The 16,086-nt window shown below is 36.8% G+C and overlaps 1 protein-coding gene across 1 annotated transcript in view; it reads right to left on the bottom strand.

Moving 5' to 3' along the window:
- LOC107704829 (netrin receptor UNC5C-like) overlaps window positions 1-15,880 on the bottom strand; it is a 70,159-nt gene extending 54,279 nt beyond the window's left edge. Inside the window, exon 1 of the mRNA XM_016507857.1 lies at window positions 15,456-15,880. Within this exon, the coding sequence (XP_016363343.1) occupies window positions 15,456-15,540 (85 nt within the window). The 5' untranslated portion in view covers window positions 15,541-15,880. The remainder of the gene's footprint in view (window positions 1-15,455) is intronic.
- Between the last annotated feature and the right edge of the window lie 206 nt (window positions 15,881-16,086).

The following is a 16,086-nucleotide window of genomic DNA, read 5'->3' as shown; positions in this document are numbered from 1 at the left end:
TACGCGGTCATGTCCACTCTTTCCACACGCTCGCTTCTGTCACTCAAACGCACCACAACAAAAGCTCTGATCTGTCCTGTAATGAGGCTTGGAGTCGAATAAATTAACACTTGTTGGTGCCACATGAGATGAAAAACTGGCTTTGGTGAGTAAATAAAACAGAGAAAATTAAAAACAGCCAAATGATCAAAATCACAGAGGGATAACAGGTTTTGTAAAATAAAAAATAATGCAAAACACAATCTAACGGCTAATAAGTAATATTTCTGGCTTTGAAATGTTCTCAATTCACCCGCCACTGGCTTAAGTGTGGCAACGAGTTCATTTCAGATATAGATCAAAAGAAAATTTATTTTTAATTCATACAGTGACATAAAGCTTGTTCTTTGTGTCAGGACCTACTAGTTAAAAACATTAAAAATGCAACAAAACACTTGCCAGCCAAATGAGAGGAAAAACTAAGGTGAGTGAATAAAACAGAGAAAAATGAAAAACCGCTAAATAACCCCAATAACAGGGATATCATAAAAAAATTTTTTTTAAAAATTATGCAAAATTCACTCTAACAGCCAACAAGAAATATTGCTGGCCTTGTTATTTTTTCAGTTCACCCACGATTGGCTGTAGTGTAGCAATAAGTTAAATTCAGATATAGATCAACAGAAAAATAGCTGACTTCTGTCTATTTCATACATCTGCAGTGATGCAAAACTTGTTTATTGTGTGTCAGGACTTGTTATTTAAAATAACATTAAAAATGCATGTTATAAAAAACAAAATTAACACTCGCCGAGAGCCAAATGAGAGGACAACCTGACTTTGGCAAGTACATAAAGCAGAGAAAAGGGAAGAACAGCTCAATAATCCCAATTAGAGATGGATAAAAATGTTTTAATTAAAAAAAAAACGCAAAATACAATAATGGCTAATAAGAAATATTTCTCAATTCACCCAAAAGTTAATGTCAGACATATATCAACAGACAAATAGCTGACTTCTGTCTAATTCATATGTGTATATCAATGCAAAGTTTGTTTTTGTGTCTGGACCTAATTTTTAAAATAAAATAAAAAATGCATGTTATAAAACAAATATTAACACTGAAAAACTGACTTTGGCAAGTACATAAAAAAAAGAATAAACATAATGCAAAATTATTACAAAATAATGCAAAATGCAATCTCATGGCCAATAAGAAATGTTTGTTTTTTTTCTCTGTGTAACAGAATTACAAAAACATTAAAAATGCATGTTACAAAAGCCTAAATTAAGTTGGTAAAAATTACTTTGGCGAGTAAATAAAGCAGTGTTACTCAGTAACTGTGTTAAGAAATACACCATCACATGCTTTACATCAAATTCAAATCAATTCTTGCACTTCTAACAACTTTGACCTTAGTGGAAAATTTACTATTAGCTACTCTTTTTCCTCCATAACTCCATGTGACGACACATGTGGAATATTCCTCACATAAAGCCACCAAAACAAAAATATTAGAAACAAAATTATACACTCTTCGTCACATTTTTGTGACAGGTTTCACAGAGACAGACTGACTCATCTCATCTCATAGAAATCATGATGCTGCGAGTGACTCATTGACCTGTCTGTCACCAATATGCATGAAAAAAACAGCTAAAGAATCTCACAGCCACTATTTATTTGTTTGCTCAAAATGGCACGAACAACATAAATAACAAATGCAAATTTTTAAGAGTATTACTGCAAGATGTTTTAAAAGCTTTACTTGTCTTTCAAACTTCACGTCTCACCTCCCATGAGCTGCAGGAAAACAGATTCACTTGTCTTCACTGAGCTGTGGCTATTCACCCGTGAATCAATTAATGAAACTACAGGGAACTAATTACCACATATTAAGACGTATAGCGTGTTACACTGAGTTCTGCTTCCCGCTGATAGCAGCAATACAGTTTAAAGTTCAAAGTGCTATTTTTGTTTCCCGAGAGATTCGTTTCAAGCGGCTCGTGCAAATGAGATCTCTTTAAAAAGACCTCATTGAAGTCTCAAACTGAGCCAGAGATCTCAATATGAAGTTCTCATCAAATGCTCCCGAGACCAAATAACCTCCACATTCCCTTTTACAGCTCTATACTCTTACAACCACTGACTCGCATTTTATATGAAATACTACGAGTCTCATAAGTCTCTGACATCTAGTAACATCTGAGCTATAAAATGATCCTCTTGGACTTGCACCGTAAGTGATACTAAACAATATCTGCAGAGAAAATGATTCATTACTCTCCAGCCAGACCTCTAACGGTGACGTTCACTCGAGAATTCATTGCAGAACGCTTGCGTTAACCCGAGTTATGTGCCAAATTCTCCATTAGCCCTTTCAGAAGTAGTCGATGACAATCTCTCATCTCTTAATTAGCATACATCTCACGCTCCTAATTTCCCGCTGATGCCATTGGCTGTATAATTAAAGTGGAACTGCGCATTTGTGGTTGAGGAAACAGACGATGTTTCAGACTTTAGAGAAAGAAATTAGGCAAATGTGTTAATTAGGAATGCAGTGAAATTGGGAGCGATACTGAGAGCCGATCATTATCATGGCCAATAACTGAACGGCTATGAGGTAGTTTCAGGTCTTGACCGAATTACAGTATCGATATCATTTGGCCACAATTATTTCAGTTTATTCTCGTTCTTTTTTTCATGTCGTGGCAGCACTGTCACTTTAGAGTGTGCATTAGTTTTAAAAAAGGTAACAAAATCCAACACGGAAACATTTATATGTCCAAAAGAAAGATTGTAAGATAAAAGTTTAAACACACTTTTTGCTTGTAAACAGGGTTGCCCCAATTAATTATGACCATTGATTTTCCATGATTTTTTCCATAAATTTGTGACCCTGGACCACAAAACCAGTCATAAGGGTCAATTTTTCGAAATTGAGATTTCTACATCATCTGAAAGCTGAATAAATAAGCTTTCCATTGATGTATGGGCAATGTTTGGCCGAGATACAACTATTTGAATATCTGGAATCTGAGGGTGCCAAAAAAAATCAAAATATTGAGAAAATCGCCTTTAAAGTTGTCCAAATGAAGTCCTTAGCAATGCTTATTACTAATCAAAAATTAAGTTTTAATATATTTACAGTAGGACATTTACAAAATATCTTCATGGAACATGATCTTTACTTAATATCCTAATAATTTTTGGCATAAAAGAAAAATCAATCATTTTGACCCATACAATGTATTTTTGGCTATTGCTACAAATATACCCCAGCGACTTAAAGGCTTGTTCACACCATATCGCCGACGTTTAACGCCTCGTGACTAAACAAAGGGCGCCAATGTGACTGTGTACACCGACGCGCAAAACGCGAGGCGTCAAAGCGTCATTTTTTAAAAAACGCCTCGGGCTCGTTTTTTTTGGTTTGATGCGCCGTGTTAAAAACTGGCCGACCAATGAGATTGCCACTTTTGTTCACGTGCCTGGAGCTGCTGATGTTACAGTAAAACACGACTTGGTGGCGCTCAAGCACAAAACGGTCTTGCCGAGCACACATTGATACCTAACGACAAAGAGGAAGTATAGACCAAGAAGATGCATCGAGGCAAGATGAATGTAGAGCTGCTGGTCTCATTGGTGTCTGAACACAAAGGGCTTTATGACAAACGCGACAGCGATTACCGCTATCTCGATAAGAGGGAGTTGTTATGGAGAGGAATTGCAGATCAAATAGGATTCGATGTGTACCGGGGTATTTCTGTTTTTCATCAAGCGCCATCTAATGTCAGCGAGTGAATTTGCATGTTCACTCGGCTCATCGCCTGCGAAAATCGCTTGGGTATGAACACAAAAGACGCGTCGAAAAACGTTGGCGATAAGCGCACACGATAATCATCCCAGTGTGTACGAGGCTTAAGACTGGTTTTGTGGTCCAGGGTCACATTTGCTTAATTATTTGTGATTACTGGATACAAAGTGCTGCTTAAATAATTTAGAGTTGTTATTTAATATATCAATTTCTAATCATTTAGAGTTGTTATTTAATGAGAACTAGATTCAATTTCTAAAGCCCCGTTCACACCAAGAACGATAACGATATTAGCGTCCACACCAGTGAACGATATCGTCTATTTATTCTAAGTGCACGCTCGTCTCCCGCTTTAAATTCTCCAGCTCGTGATAGTAGGATTGATTCTGATATGGTGTCAATGATTTTATTGTTAATTAGCTGGAAAAAAAATTGTTCTGGAAGTGATTCCAACGATATCGTTTCTCTGTGCCTTTATCGTTATAGCTGTGGCGTGAACTCTGCTATTCTTTAATACTAAGAACGATTTTTAGAACTATATATTTCGTAATCTTTATAGTTATCGTCTTTGACTTTGTAAGAATGTAGTAATTTCCAAGATATCTCCAGGTATTAAATGACTTTAAGAGTTCTTTTACAATTCTATATTAATAGATAATATAGTATTGTATTAATATTACTATACTATAAATATTAATAAGTAACTAAGTAAATAAATAAATACATACATACATACATACACAAATCAAAATGAATGAATGAATGGAAGTACTAATACTGGCTGATATTAATATAGTCTACAATATATTTTGAATCTTTGTATTCATATATTTATAAGTATGTAAAAAGCTGACAAAGATAGGAGAGGATGTAAATTATTTGAAAATTTAAAAGGCAATATTTGTGATCGTATGATCTTTTAACCGACCCCTCATCTACAGACAATCTCATCACAACAGACTGGACTCACAGTTGTCCAGCTATCCAGTGGATTTCAGTCATCGCTCAGATGTCCATGTGTAAATAAACATCCTTATCAGTCTCTTTTCCATAAATCTCAGTGCAGTTGCTCTGACGTGTGTGTGAGATGCCGGCTCTAAACAGTGTGTGAAGATTAAAACAGAACTACAGCAATCAAGACAAAAACAGCAAAATAATTTACACAAGTTGCCTTTTCAAGTAAGAGAGAAAACACATAACATCATAGAAATGCCGGTGCATTTAATATATCTGTTCATAAAAAGCAAAACGCTTCAATACACTCAAAGACGCAGGGGCTTAATTAATTCAGTCTATGCTAATTTAATTAAAGAAAATGCATAAACATCTCAATTAGTGCATGCCAACATGCATTTACAGATACAAATACATCTATCTATCATCTATCTATCTATCTATCTATCTATCTATCCATTTCTCCATCCATCCATCCATCCTTCTATTTATCTGTATTTATCTATATGTCCGTCTGTCCATTTGTCCATTCATCCATCCTCCTTTTATCTATCTATTTGTCCATCCATCTATCTATCCATCCATCCATCCTTCCATTTATCTGTATCTGTATTTCTGTCTTTCTATCAATGGAAATCCTGTCACATATCACAGAACTCTAGAACAGGGTCAAAGATTGATTTTCGTTTTGAAAAAAAAGGAAAAGGAAAGAAAAAAACAACAACCGGGATCTACAGATTCCTTTGGTTGTTTTCTGTCTCTTTTAAAAAGCTCCTTGTGCGTAGATGACATTTTAAAAAGACAAAGACATCAGAAAGAGTCAGGATGCTTTTGAGAAGTTCAAAGTCCAAACAACTCCTTTTTTCTCCCTTTCTCTATCTTCAGCTCCGTCACCAAACGCTCCCCTAGAGAGGCAGATCGAGAGAGAGACACAATGTGTGCAGATCACATAAAGACAATCTGTTTCCCACTGAGAATTTCTGAAACCTCAAACAAGTTTCTACACGAGCACCTGCTGCTGTTAATGAGACAACTACCACACTGCATCTCTCCCTTAACGCAATCGCTATTCCCATCATATCCGTCACGCTCGGCCAATGAGAAAACAACTGTACCAAGGTCAGAACAAATCACTCAGTCAATTGGAAATACAACAGATACCATTCACAAACTCATCAAATATTAGGTTCAGTCAAGCTCTGACATGCACACAACATGCAAGCGGCGTGTAAATCATGCAAGGCTTTTCTCTGTGCGGCATCTGTGGAGTCTGATATTGCAGCAGGGATGAATTTTCATTCAGTCAAAGTGATAAGAACATCTAAACCTGAATGTGAAGCAGAACTGGGAATGAACTGGGGGGGTTATCCTCACAGTCAGAGAGCAGATAAGCTCGACCAAAGAGCTCCAACCGGGCCAAAAATGGACTGTTACTGAATATCTGCATCTGCTTCAGTCTCCCAAAACAGAGCTGTGTGAATACAGACCTGGAGGTTTGGATCACAATGTGGAAGCTTTTACAGACCCCATCAAATCAAAATGTGAGTTTTGTGGCTTTTAGCTCATGTCTATCAATATGCTAGCATAATCTTAAAAGTTGACACCTTTTAGCAGATATAAGCATTAAAAATTAACAGGCTTTCTCTTCTTGGAAATGGTCTACAGTATGTTCAGAATGAAATACTAGCATATTACTTACATTACGCTGTGCAGTACATATAATATACCATATCTTTAAAAAATACTAACTGAAGTAGTAGGCTTCAGATTTTCGGGAATTTTCTAATATAAGTTGCAATTTCAAAAATTCAGGCTTGCTGTGCTTGTTTGTAAGGCTGCACAATTTGGACAAAATATTATGATTATATATCATATTAATAATAATAATAAGAAGAAGAAGAATATGTATGTATGTACTGTATGCATGCATTTTTTAATTAAGAATTTTTGTAGTCTTTCAAAAAAGTAAGACTTTTTTAAAGAAATCTCTTGTGCTCATCAAGCCTGCATTTACTGGACTAAAAATACATCAAAACAAAAATACTGTGAAATATTATTAAAATAACAGTTTTCTATTTGAATATATTTTAAAATGTAATTTATTCCTGTGATGCGCAGCTGAAATTTTCAGCATCATTACTCCAGTCTTCAGTGTCACATGATTCTTCAGAAATCATTCTAATATGCTGATTTGCTGCTCAAGAAACATTTCTTATTATATATATATATATAATCTGCCCTAAATTGCAACAAAATTTTTGATTATTTAGATTATTATTATTGTTGGTGTAGTAGTTTGAGTGTTGCTGCCATTAACTAAAACTTAATTAAATATTAATTAAAATATAAATATTAGATAGAAAACTTAAACTTAAAAAAACTTACATTTCAGTTTTTTTTTTAATTAAAAGTTAAAATAAATGTTAAGTTAAAAATTCAAATGTAAGTTTTTTTAAGTTTAAGTTTTCTATCTAATATTTATATTTTAATTAATATTTAATTAAGTTTTAGTTAATGGCAGCAACACTCAAACTACTACACCAACAATAATAATAATCTAAATAATCAAAAATTTTGTTGCAATTTAGGGCAGATTGCCACAGTGATGAACAGTATGTCTTCAGTCACTAGCTATATATATATATATATATATAGAGAGAGAGAGAGAGAGAGATAGATAGATAGATAGATAGATAGATACGTAGTGTACCAATGTTCATATATACGATGTTAAAGCCCTAAAAACTTCCTGCATTATTAGGTCACAGTGACGCTCCTTTTTAGGTCCAGAGATGCTTTGTCCCGCCTCTATGCATCTGAGGCCGCTGTGATTGGCTGAAGAAGCTGTCAATCTGTTGAAGCGCTCAGGTAATATACGGCACCGGCCGCAGATGTTAGTCCTTTAACTGAAGGGCGTAATTTTTTATCGACTATAATTACCCGTGCACAGAAAAACGTGACACGAACAGAGTGCATCTTCAGCCGAAGCGCGTTTTTACATTTATCATCTGTGCTAAGAATAGCATCCGCAACACAGCAGAATCACAAAGCTAATGCTGACTACTGCGAACGGCCACGATCAAAGGCCTGGGAAACATGCACATCATGTAAATATTCATCTCCCTGGCCCCGTTTTTCCCTCCTAAACTTCTTGTCCGTACAGAAGTTGTGTTTCGCAAGGCCGTCTCTCGACACACTCCGTCTTACTGAGACACACACAATGCTGTTATTGTGCGAGCAGCCCGCTGCGGGGCCGATGGGGCCGTGTGTTGCTGTGTGTGACGGACCGTCTGTGCTGAGCTATTTGTGTGTGCGACTGCGAGAGCTGAGAGGTGATATATAACCATCATAATCGCAGTCATTACAGTCCCTGATGAGCACACTGCCTGGAGAGCACTGAAAGAGAAATCGAGAGAGTTAGGAAGAGGAATTCAACATCAGATCCATGCGGACTCTACAGTAGCTACTTCATTCCTGCTGTTATTGGCCATCTACCAACTAGAGATGGGACACAAACGTTGAGCAGTTGACTAGTCTTGTCTTTACATTCATCTCCTACATTCACTGCTGCAGTCATACACAATTAATTGAGTGTCACACCACAAGAATTGCATTTATAAAATGGTTTGCCAAGCCATAATTCGTTTAAATTGTGCAACTTGAGAGTGTTTAATAGCTTTAATAGCAATAAAAAAGTTGATAAGATTCAATTAATGGAGTCAGTTCAACTTTTAATATATTTTACTTACTGAATTAAACATTTTGAATCTTAATTAGCTACAGTACAGTGTTGTTATTGTTAATTAAAACTATTAAAAATCGTTTTAGTTCATTGAAATAAAGCTGAAAAACAAAATACAAATATTAGATTAAAAGGTAAGCCTAAAAAAAAATTGAAAAAAATGAAAACTAGAAATGTTGCCTATTACTGAAACTGAAATAAAAACCGAAAATATTTTAAGCATACAAATATATAATTATACATATAATCAAATTACTAAAACTTAAACTAAAATAAAAAAAACTATACTAACTAACTAAACTATAAATAAATACCAGATGTGCTTACATCATTTTTTTTAAATGTTCACAAATGCCCTTGCATTATTCATATATTTAAAAGTTTAAATAAAAACATAAATAGGAAAATATTGATGTTAATATTGCTGTTAAATAAAAATAATCATATATCATATTTCTTTGTGCATATTTATTGAAAAAAAAACCCCTGTGGAAAACAGTGTGTTATTATTTGTAACTAAATTGACCATATTTTCCCGTCTCGCATAAAACATTTGAATTAGTTACAGTACAGCGTTGTTATTGTTAACTAAAGAATTGTTATTGATAACTAAAACTATTAAAATTGTTTTCGTTTAAAAATATAGCTTAAAAAAATAAAATATAAACATCAGGTGAAATCTTAAACAAAAAACTTGCATTGATAACTTGAAAAAAAAATACAATTAAAAATGACAAGAAACACATAACCAAATTACTAAACATTACACTAAAATTAAAACGAAAACTTAAAATATCAAAATAAAACTAATTAAATATATTAGTAAATACTGTAATATTATATAAATAATATAAAATAAAATATACATTTTAAAGGGATATTTCACCCGGAAAAAAAAAATCACCCTGAAATTGTTCCAAACCTCCTTCCATAGTGTGGAAAAAAATATTATAGAAGTCAATGGTTCCCCTTCAGGAACTCGCGCTGCGTCGAGTCGCTTTGGGAACGCCCTTGCGTGACCGCGTTCTGAAGCACGTGTCAAATCAGTCCAATGGAGCAGCGAGACGTCACGAGCAGGATGACGTAAGCACCAGAAAGTATAAAAGCGCATCCAGCAGAGTGCAAACCAGCTTCTGCTCTTCAGTAGCGCTCTGTGTCTCGTGACGTCTCGCTGCTCCATTGGACTGATTTGACACGTGCTTCAGAACGCGGTCACGCAAGGGCATTCCCAAAGCGACTCGACGCAGCGTCTCGTTCCCTCGGGGAACCATGGTTACATACGTAACCTAGAGACGTTACCAATGACTGTTTGTGTTTGTGTCTTTTGTGTTCAACAGAAGAAAGAAACTCATACAGGATTTGGAACAACATGAGGTTGAGTAAATGAGGACAGAATTTTTGTTTTAGAGTGAGCTATCTCTTTAAGCAGTTGCAAGGGAAATACACAAAACTTTACTGAATATTGTCAAAAGTTATTATTGTTTTAGCTGCATTTTCCAGCCCCACTACCAACCTTGTGATACCGACCTCCTTTGACGCAATCTGCAGCTCTTTTCATTTGGAGGTCAAAGTAGCACATGCCGCTTGTGTAGAGAGGCGCGTTCAAGCCCTGACGTGAATCATGTGAAAAGGCCTTTAGATGTTCACAAACACACACACACACACACACATTATCTCTGACAAGTCTTTGTGTGCATGACGAAACAGTTGCATTACATTCATCCAATTAAAAGAAACAAAGAACACAAAGAACAGCATAAAACAAAAGACCTCCCGCGCTACTCACACACTCCTCTGTATTCAGCACGACTCTTCAAACAGATCACACTCACATTAATTAAACACATGCAACTTCAACAGTGAGTGCAGGGATACACTCATGCCCTCGGGTCAGCAGGTTAATGTCAGCCACGCTCATCTCCTACTGGCTGAAAGCCCTCACTGCAAAGGATCATGGGCATTTTTCCCCAAAGCAATGACACACTTTCTATTCCTATTCTTTATCTGCTAATAGATTACGAATGAGGATAAGATTCTAAGTTGACATTAGTGGAAGTATAAATGTCAGCAGTCATATTAGACCACAAACTTGACTTCATATCTCAACAAGATTCAAAGGAATAGTTGACCCGAAAATGAAAATTTGCTGAAAATGTACTCACCATCAGGCCATCCACAGTGTACATGAGTTTGTTTCCACATCAGAACAGATTTAGAGAAATGTAGCATCACATCACTTGTTCAGCAATGGATCCTCTGCAGTGAATGGGTGCCGTCAGAATGAGTGTCCAAACAGCTGATAAAAACATCACAATAATCCACAAAAAATCCACATGACTCCAGTCCATCAGTTAATGTCTTGTGAAGTGAAAAGCTGTGTGTTTGTAAGAAACATATCCATTATATAAACATGTATAACTGCAAACCATTGCTTCCAGCTAAAATACGCATCCTCTATCCATAACATTGCTTTCTCCAGTGAAAAGTCGCCTCACCTGAATCAGGAGAGAAATATGCACAGATCAAGCACCGTTTACAAGCCAAAACAGCTCTGTATGAATATACTGGTGGATTCTGATGTGTAAGGACAACAGGGAAGAGACTTTTTACTGGAGAAAGCATTATTATGGATTTTGAACTGGTATTTTGGTCAGAAGCGACATTTTAAAGTTAAAAATCTTTAATGATGGATTTGTTTCTTGAAAAAACACAAAGCTTTTCACTTCAAAAGACATTAATTGATAGGCTGTGGATTATTGTGATGTTTCTATCAGCTGTTTGGACTCTCATTCTGACGGCACCCATTCACTGCAGAGGATCCACTGGTGAGCAAGTGATGTAATGCTACATTTCTCCAACTCTGTTCCTTCCCATGAACAAACAAACTCATCTACATATTGGATGGCCTGAGAGTGAGTACATTTTCAGCAAATGTTTTTCGAAGCAAATTCATTTTTGAGTGAACTATTCCTTACCTAGGAAATGAGTGCTGATCACCCATGCAAAACTTGCCACTATTATATATGCTAGAGCGTTATGGGTTGTTGCCGGTACAAATTACACTCCAAAGTTTAATACTTCGAGGCAGGGGTTTGTTTTGCCTTAGCAAACACCACCAATGAATGTCCTCTTCAATCATAGTAAACAGGCCATCTACAGTCTCTATAGATGGTGTGTGGGCAGCTGTGCTTGGAGAAAACATTAAACCGATTCTACCAAACAGAAGTCACTATTCACGACAGACAGTGAGGTTAGGAACTGTGTGTGAACTGTCGGCCTGTCTCGAAGAGCTTCTCTTACATGTTTTTGTCACTCCTAACACAAAAACACACACATTCATGGGAAGATTGTGTGAAAAGTGTGAGTGCAGTGTGAAAAATTTGCCTGACCTGCTGAACTGTACTAGACAAATCCAAGCAGCACCACTCCAGTGATCACAGCTAAATTGGGTTATTTCACTGTTCGTGTACGTGCTGGAGACAACATGAATGTTTTCCCCTGAGTCAATGTGAAACACTGTTTGCAACCCATTTTATATTCATGCACTACTATTCTTTTATTCAGAAAGGATGCATTCAGTTGCTCAACAGTGACAGTAAAGACATTTATAATATCACAAAAAAATAGGGCTGCACGATTAATCGAATGCGATTGTCATGCGCACTGCAGCGATAAGCATTTTCTGGGTTTCTTCTGCGAGGCGTATTTGGAGTTTCAGCGCGAGAGCGCCCTCTGGACTTTGGATGGAGATTTACTGCTGATCACAGAACCGTGCTTCACTGAAAGATACGTATGACAATCGCAGCTTCTGTCGAATCGCGATCTCGATTCCATTTCGATTTATCGTGCAGCCCTACAAAAAAAATCAAAAATTTCAAATAAATGCTGTTCTTCTGAACCTTCAGTTCAGCAAACAATCCTAAAAAAATGTGTTTTCCACAAAATATTAAGCAGCACAACTGTTTTCAACATAGATAATAATAATGTTTCTTAAGCAGCAAATCAGCATATTAGAAGGATTTCTAAAGGATCATGTGACACTGGAGACTGGAGTAATGATGCTGAAAATTCAGCTTTGCATCACAGGACTAAATTACATTTTAAAATAAATTCAAATATAAAACAGTTATTTGAAATTGTAATAATATTTCACAATATTACTGTTTTTATTGTATTTTTGTTCAAATAAATGCAGCCTTAGTGAGCATAAGAGACTTCTTTCAAAAACGTAAAAAATCGTAACAACCTCAAATGGTATTTAATTATAAAATGAGCATAAAATTTGGGGCAGGGCTTAATTTAATACATTATAAACTGATTGGATCATGAAAACAGGTGCTACCAACGCCATCTCACGACCAATTTGTACGTATTTTACGAGGTGGCTAATTCGTATGAATTCATACGACCTCACTCGTACGATTTTGTATGATTTGTCAAGACCCCAGTGACGGGTAAGTTTAGGGGCGGGGTTAGGTGTAGGTCATTCGTACAAATTCATACGAATTGTGCAACTCATAAAATACGTACGTATAAATTTGTACGAGTGAGGTCATACGAATCTGTACGAATTAGCCACCTCGTAAAATATGTACGAACTGTCATGAGATCGGGCTGGTGCTACATATTTGAATACAGCTCAACGGGCGGGTTTGATGATGTCAGCAGAAGTGGAAAGTCGTTTCATGGGCAATTTTTTTTTTTTTTTTAATAACATGCACCAATGAATCGCTCACAATGACTCATATATTAAGAAAATAAATAAGAGTCAATTTTGATTTCATGCCGACTTTAAGAGTGCGCCACCAGACTTCAGATTTTCTTTCTTAAATCTTACAGCCCTGTCTCCCTCTCTCTCTCTCTCTGTGCTCTGCCCTGCTGTTTGTTTGACACACAACACAAACTCGGCGGCAAGAGAGACGGCTTTAGCTAATGGCTTTTTAATGGGCTGCTGGGTTTCTTGTGTCTCCGAGCTGATGGCCACCACTTACCCTAAGCACACAAACACACACACGCGGCATACAAACGGAGTCATTCCCACTTTGTCTTGTCTCCTTAAAGTGACTTAGAAACCTCACTCCACTAACGACATCCTGCTCTTCAGCAGACTGGAGTCACATATGAACCCTGATTCCATTACGGACTCATAAAACACTCTGCAAAGACTGAGACACAAGACAGACGCTCTCTAATTTCATAACTCAACATTACAGCATGCATTCACACAGATGGAAATGGGAAAATGCTTCGCATTGCTATAACAGAGTGATTTAGAGCAGAAATTTAGAACAGAACTTCCTGTAAATCCTGAAACCTAACCTAATCTCTCATACCTAAAATGTAAAGAGAAAGATCAAATGCAGAGAAAAGAGAGAAATCATTAACTCACTGTCATTTCTAACATATGCAACTTTCTTTCTTCCATGCAACCCGAAGTCTCTGTCCTGCTTTTTTACATATATCGGAAGTGTATAACGGTTTATGCTGTCATACTTTAAAAAGCTCCCTAAAAGTATGACTTATGCACTATTTACCAAGTCATACAACAGATTTGTGCAGCTAACAGTCCAAAACTGTAGTTGTTGTTCAATTAAATTTCATCCTCCAACACAGCTCTCAATTCCCATTTGTGCTTGTGCCCCATTCAGACTTTGTACATATCAAGGATGGCACTTGGCAGAGACATTGTGTGCGCCATGGAAGAAAGTCATAAGGGTTTGGAATTACATGAGAGTGAGAAAATTATGGCAGAATATAGTTTTGAGAGCACTGAATAATCATTTTGACTGCCAATGAATAAAAACGCTATTATCAAATCAGCACAACATAGTCAAATAACACCTTCAACAAACATGTTTCAATGTAAACTTAAAATGTAAATACATAAAAAATGCATTTAATACTACTATACATCTAAAATAACTTTTAAGCAATTAGGCCTATACGTTTTTTTTTTTAATTGCCTATAGGCCATGTGTCCAAATGCAAGAGATTAAATATGTAAGATTTTAAATCCATCTTCAAAATCTCTGTCTTTCAATAAAACTTATTTGACAAAAAATACATGAATTGAAAAATTAGCTGTGAATCCGAGATACCGGAATAATAACATGCAAAATAACATGCATGCTTAACATATAATAACATATCCAGGGGGAGAAACGATCAAATAATGCATTTACCGAACCAGTTTTGCAGAGACAACATTTCAGTAACCACAAAAGTCCCACACTACAAGTCAAAGCGTGCTAAATAAAAGCTCGCGAAGTCGCTGTCGCCCAAGGACGTCACCATAGTACGCTAGCGTCTTCAGTCAGAGCGATATCGGAAAATACGCTGTAAAAACTTACTTAGATTGCTGTCAGTAATTACATAGCCTATAGATTTTTTACGGATTGCAGATATTCCACAAATATTTTTTTGTAAATGTAGGCTGTCAGATTATGACGGTTAGTTAACGATGCTAGATACTGTTGCGAAGCGAGAGACGAACCTCAACCGAACCCGCGCCACAACAACTGACAGAAAAATCAACGAATAAAAAGTCAATGAATAATTCGTGCTCTGCATAAACTTATTTATTAATAATCTCCTCAAATCTAATTTTTGACAGCATAAATCATAATAAACGAGATTTAAAAAAACAACAACAGAAAACATGTATGGTCGGTGTTTTAAATTAAGCTAAGGCATGACTGTGGCTTTGCGGTCTCAAATTCCAGATCTGATCTCCATTTCAATTTCAAAGTACTTCCCTGACATGGCTGTTTTGTGTGTAAAATTGCTAAAGCATCAACACGTACAAAATCAGCGACAAGAAGATCAATCAAATAATGTTGTTATTATAATGTTCAGGTGATGTGAATAAATGATGAACGCAATGTATGATATAGATTTCAATACAATAAAATAAACTTTCAGCAAGACATTAAAATATCCCTATAACTGGAAGGTGGTCTTACCTTGCGCGTCAACTATTTGGAGCAGAACCCACAGAAAGAGAAGCACTAATCCCAATCTAAATCTCTGATGTTTGTTTTTCCCCATGACTTCGGAGTTTGGAAACTCCTCAGCGCGGAGTATTCGCTCCTTCTTCGGTTTGCTTCGGCCGTTACGGAGGAGCTGCTGTGGCGGTGAACGGAGGACCGACGCCGTTACGCGTCCCAAATTCTGCGTGCGCTCCTCACGGAGAGATCAGGAGAAGGTCCCGGGACTGGAGGTGTGGAGCGATGCGCAGCCGCCCTATAGCTCTCATCTAAACGCGCTCTCACTCCTCTGTCTGTATGTGTTGCTCGTTAGTTGAGAACGCGCGCTCATTCACTGTATGGCGATGTGTTTGTGCTGCTTTTCTCTCACTGGATGCGTTCAGAGGAGCTGCGGGTCGGGTTTTCTGCATCCAGCATCCAGCTGTATGCATGTGCGCTCGGCGCTCGCCGAATATGAGCAGCGTGAGACCCGTTTCTCGGTTTAACCCGCATCCAGCTGCCCGCCTCTGCCCTCCACCGGCTACTGCGAACACTAGGACCGGATTCACCGACGGATCTTCTGTTGAAATAGATGATTTTGCGATCTGGATTTGACCAAACTTGGGTG

The sequence above is a fragment of the Sinocyclocheilus anshuiensis genome, unplaced genomic scaffold (assembly GCF_001515605.1).
Source record: "Sinocyclocheilus anshuiensis isolate Anshui unplaced genomic scaffold, SAMN03320099.WGS_v1.1 scaffold117, whole genome shotgun sequence".
In the NCBI taxonomy this organism is placed as follows: domain Eukaryota; kingdom Metazoa; phylum Chordata; class Actinopteri; order Cypriniformes; family Cyprinidae; genus Sinocyclocheilus; species Sinocyclocheilus anshuiensis.
The sequence above is the reverse complement of the archived record's forward strand: the minus strand, read 5'-3'. Positions and strand labels throughout refer to the sequence as shown.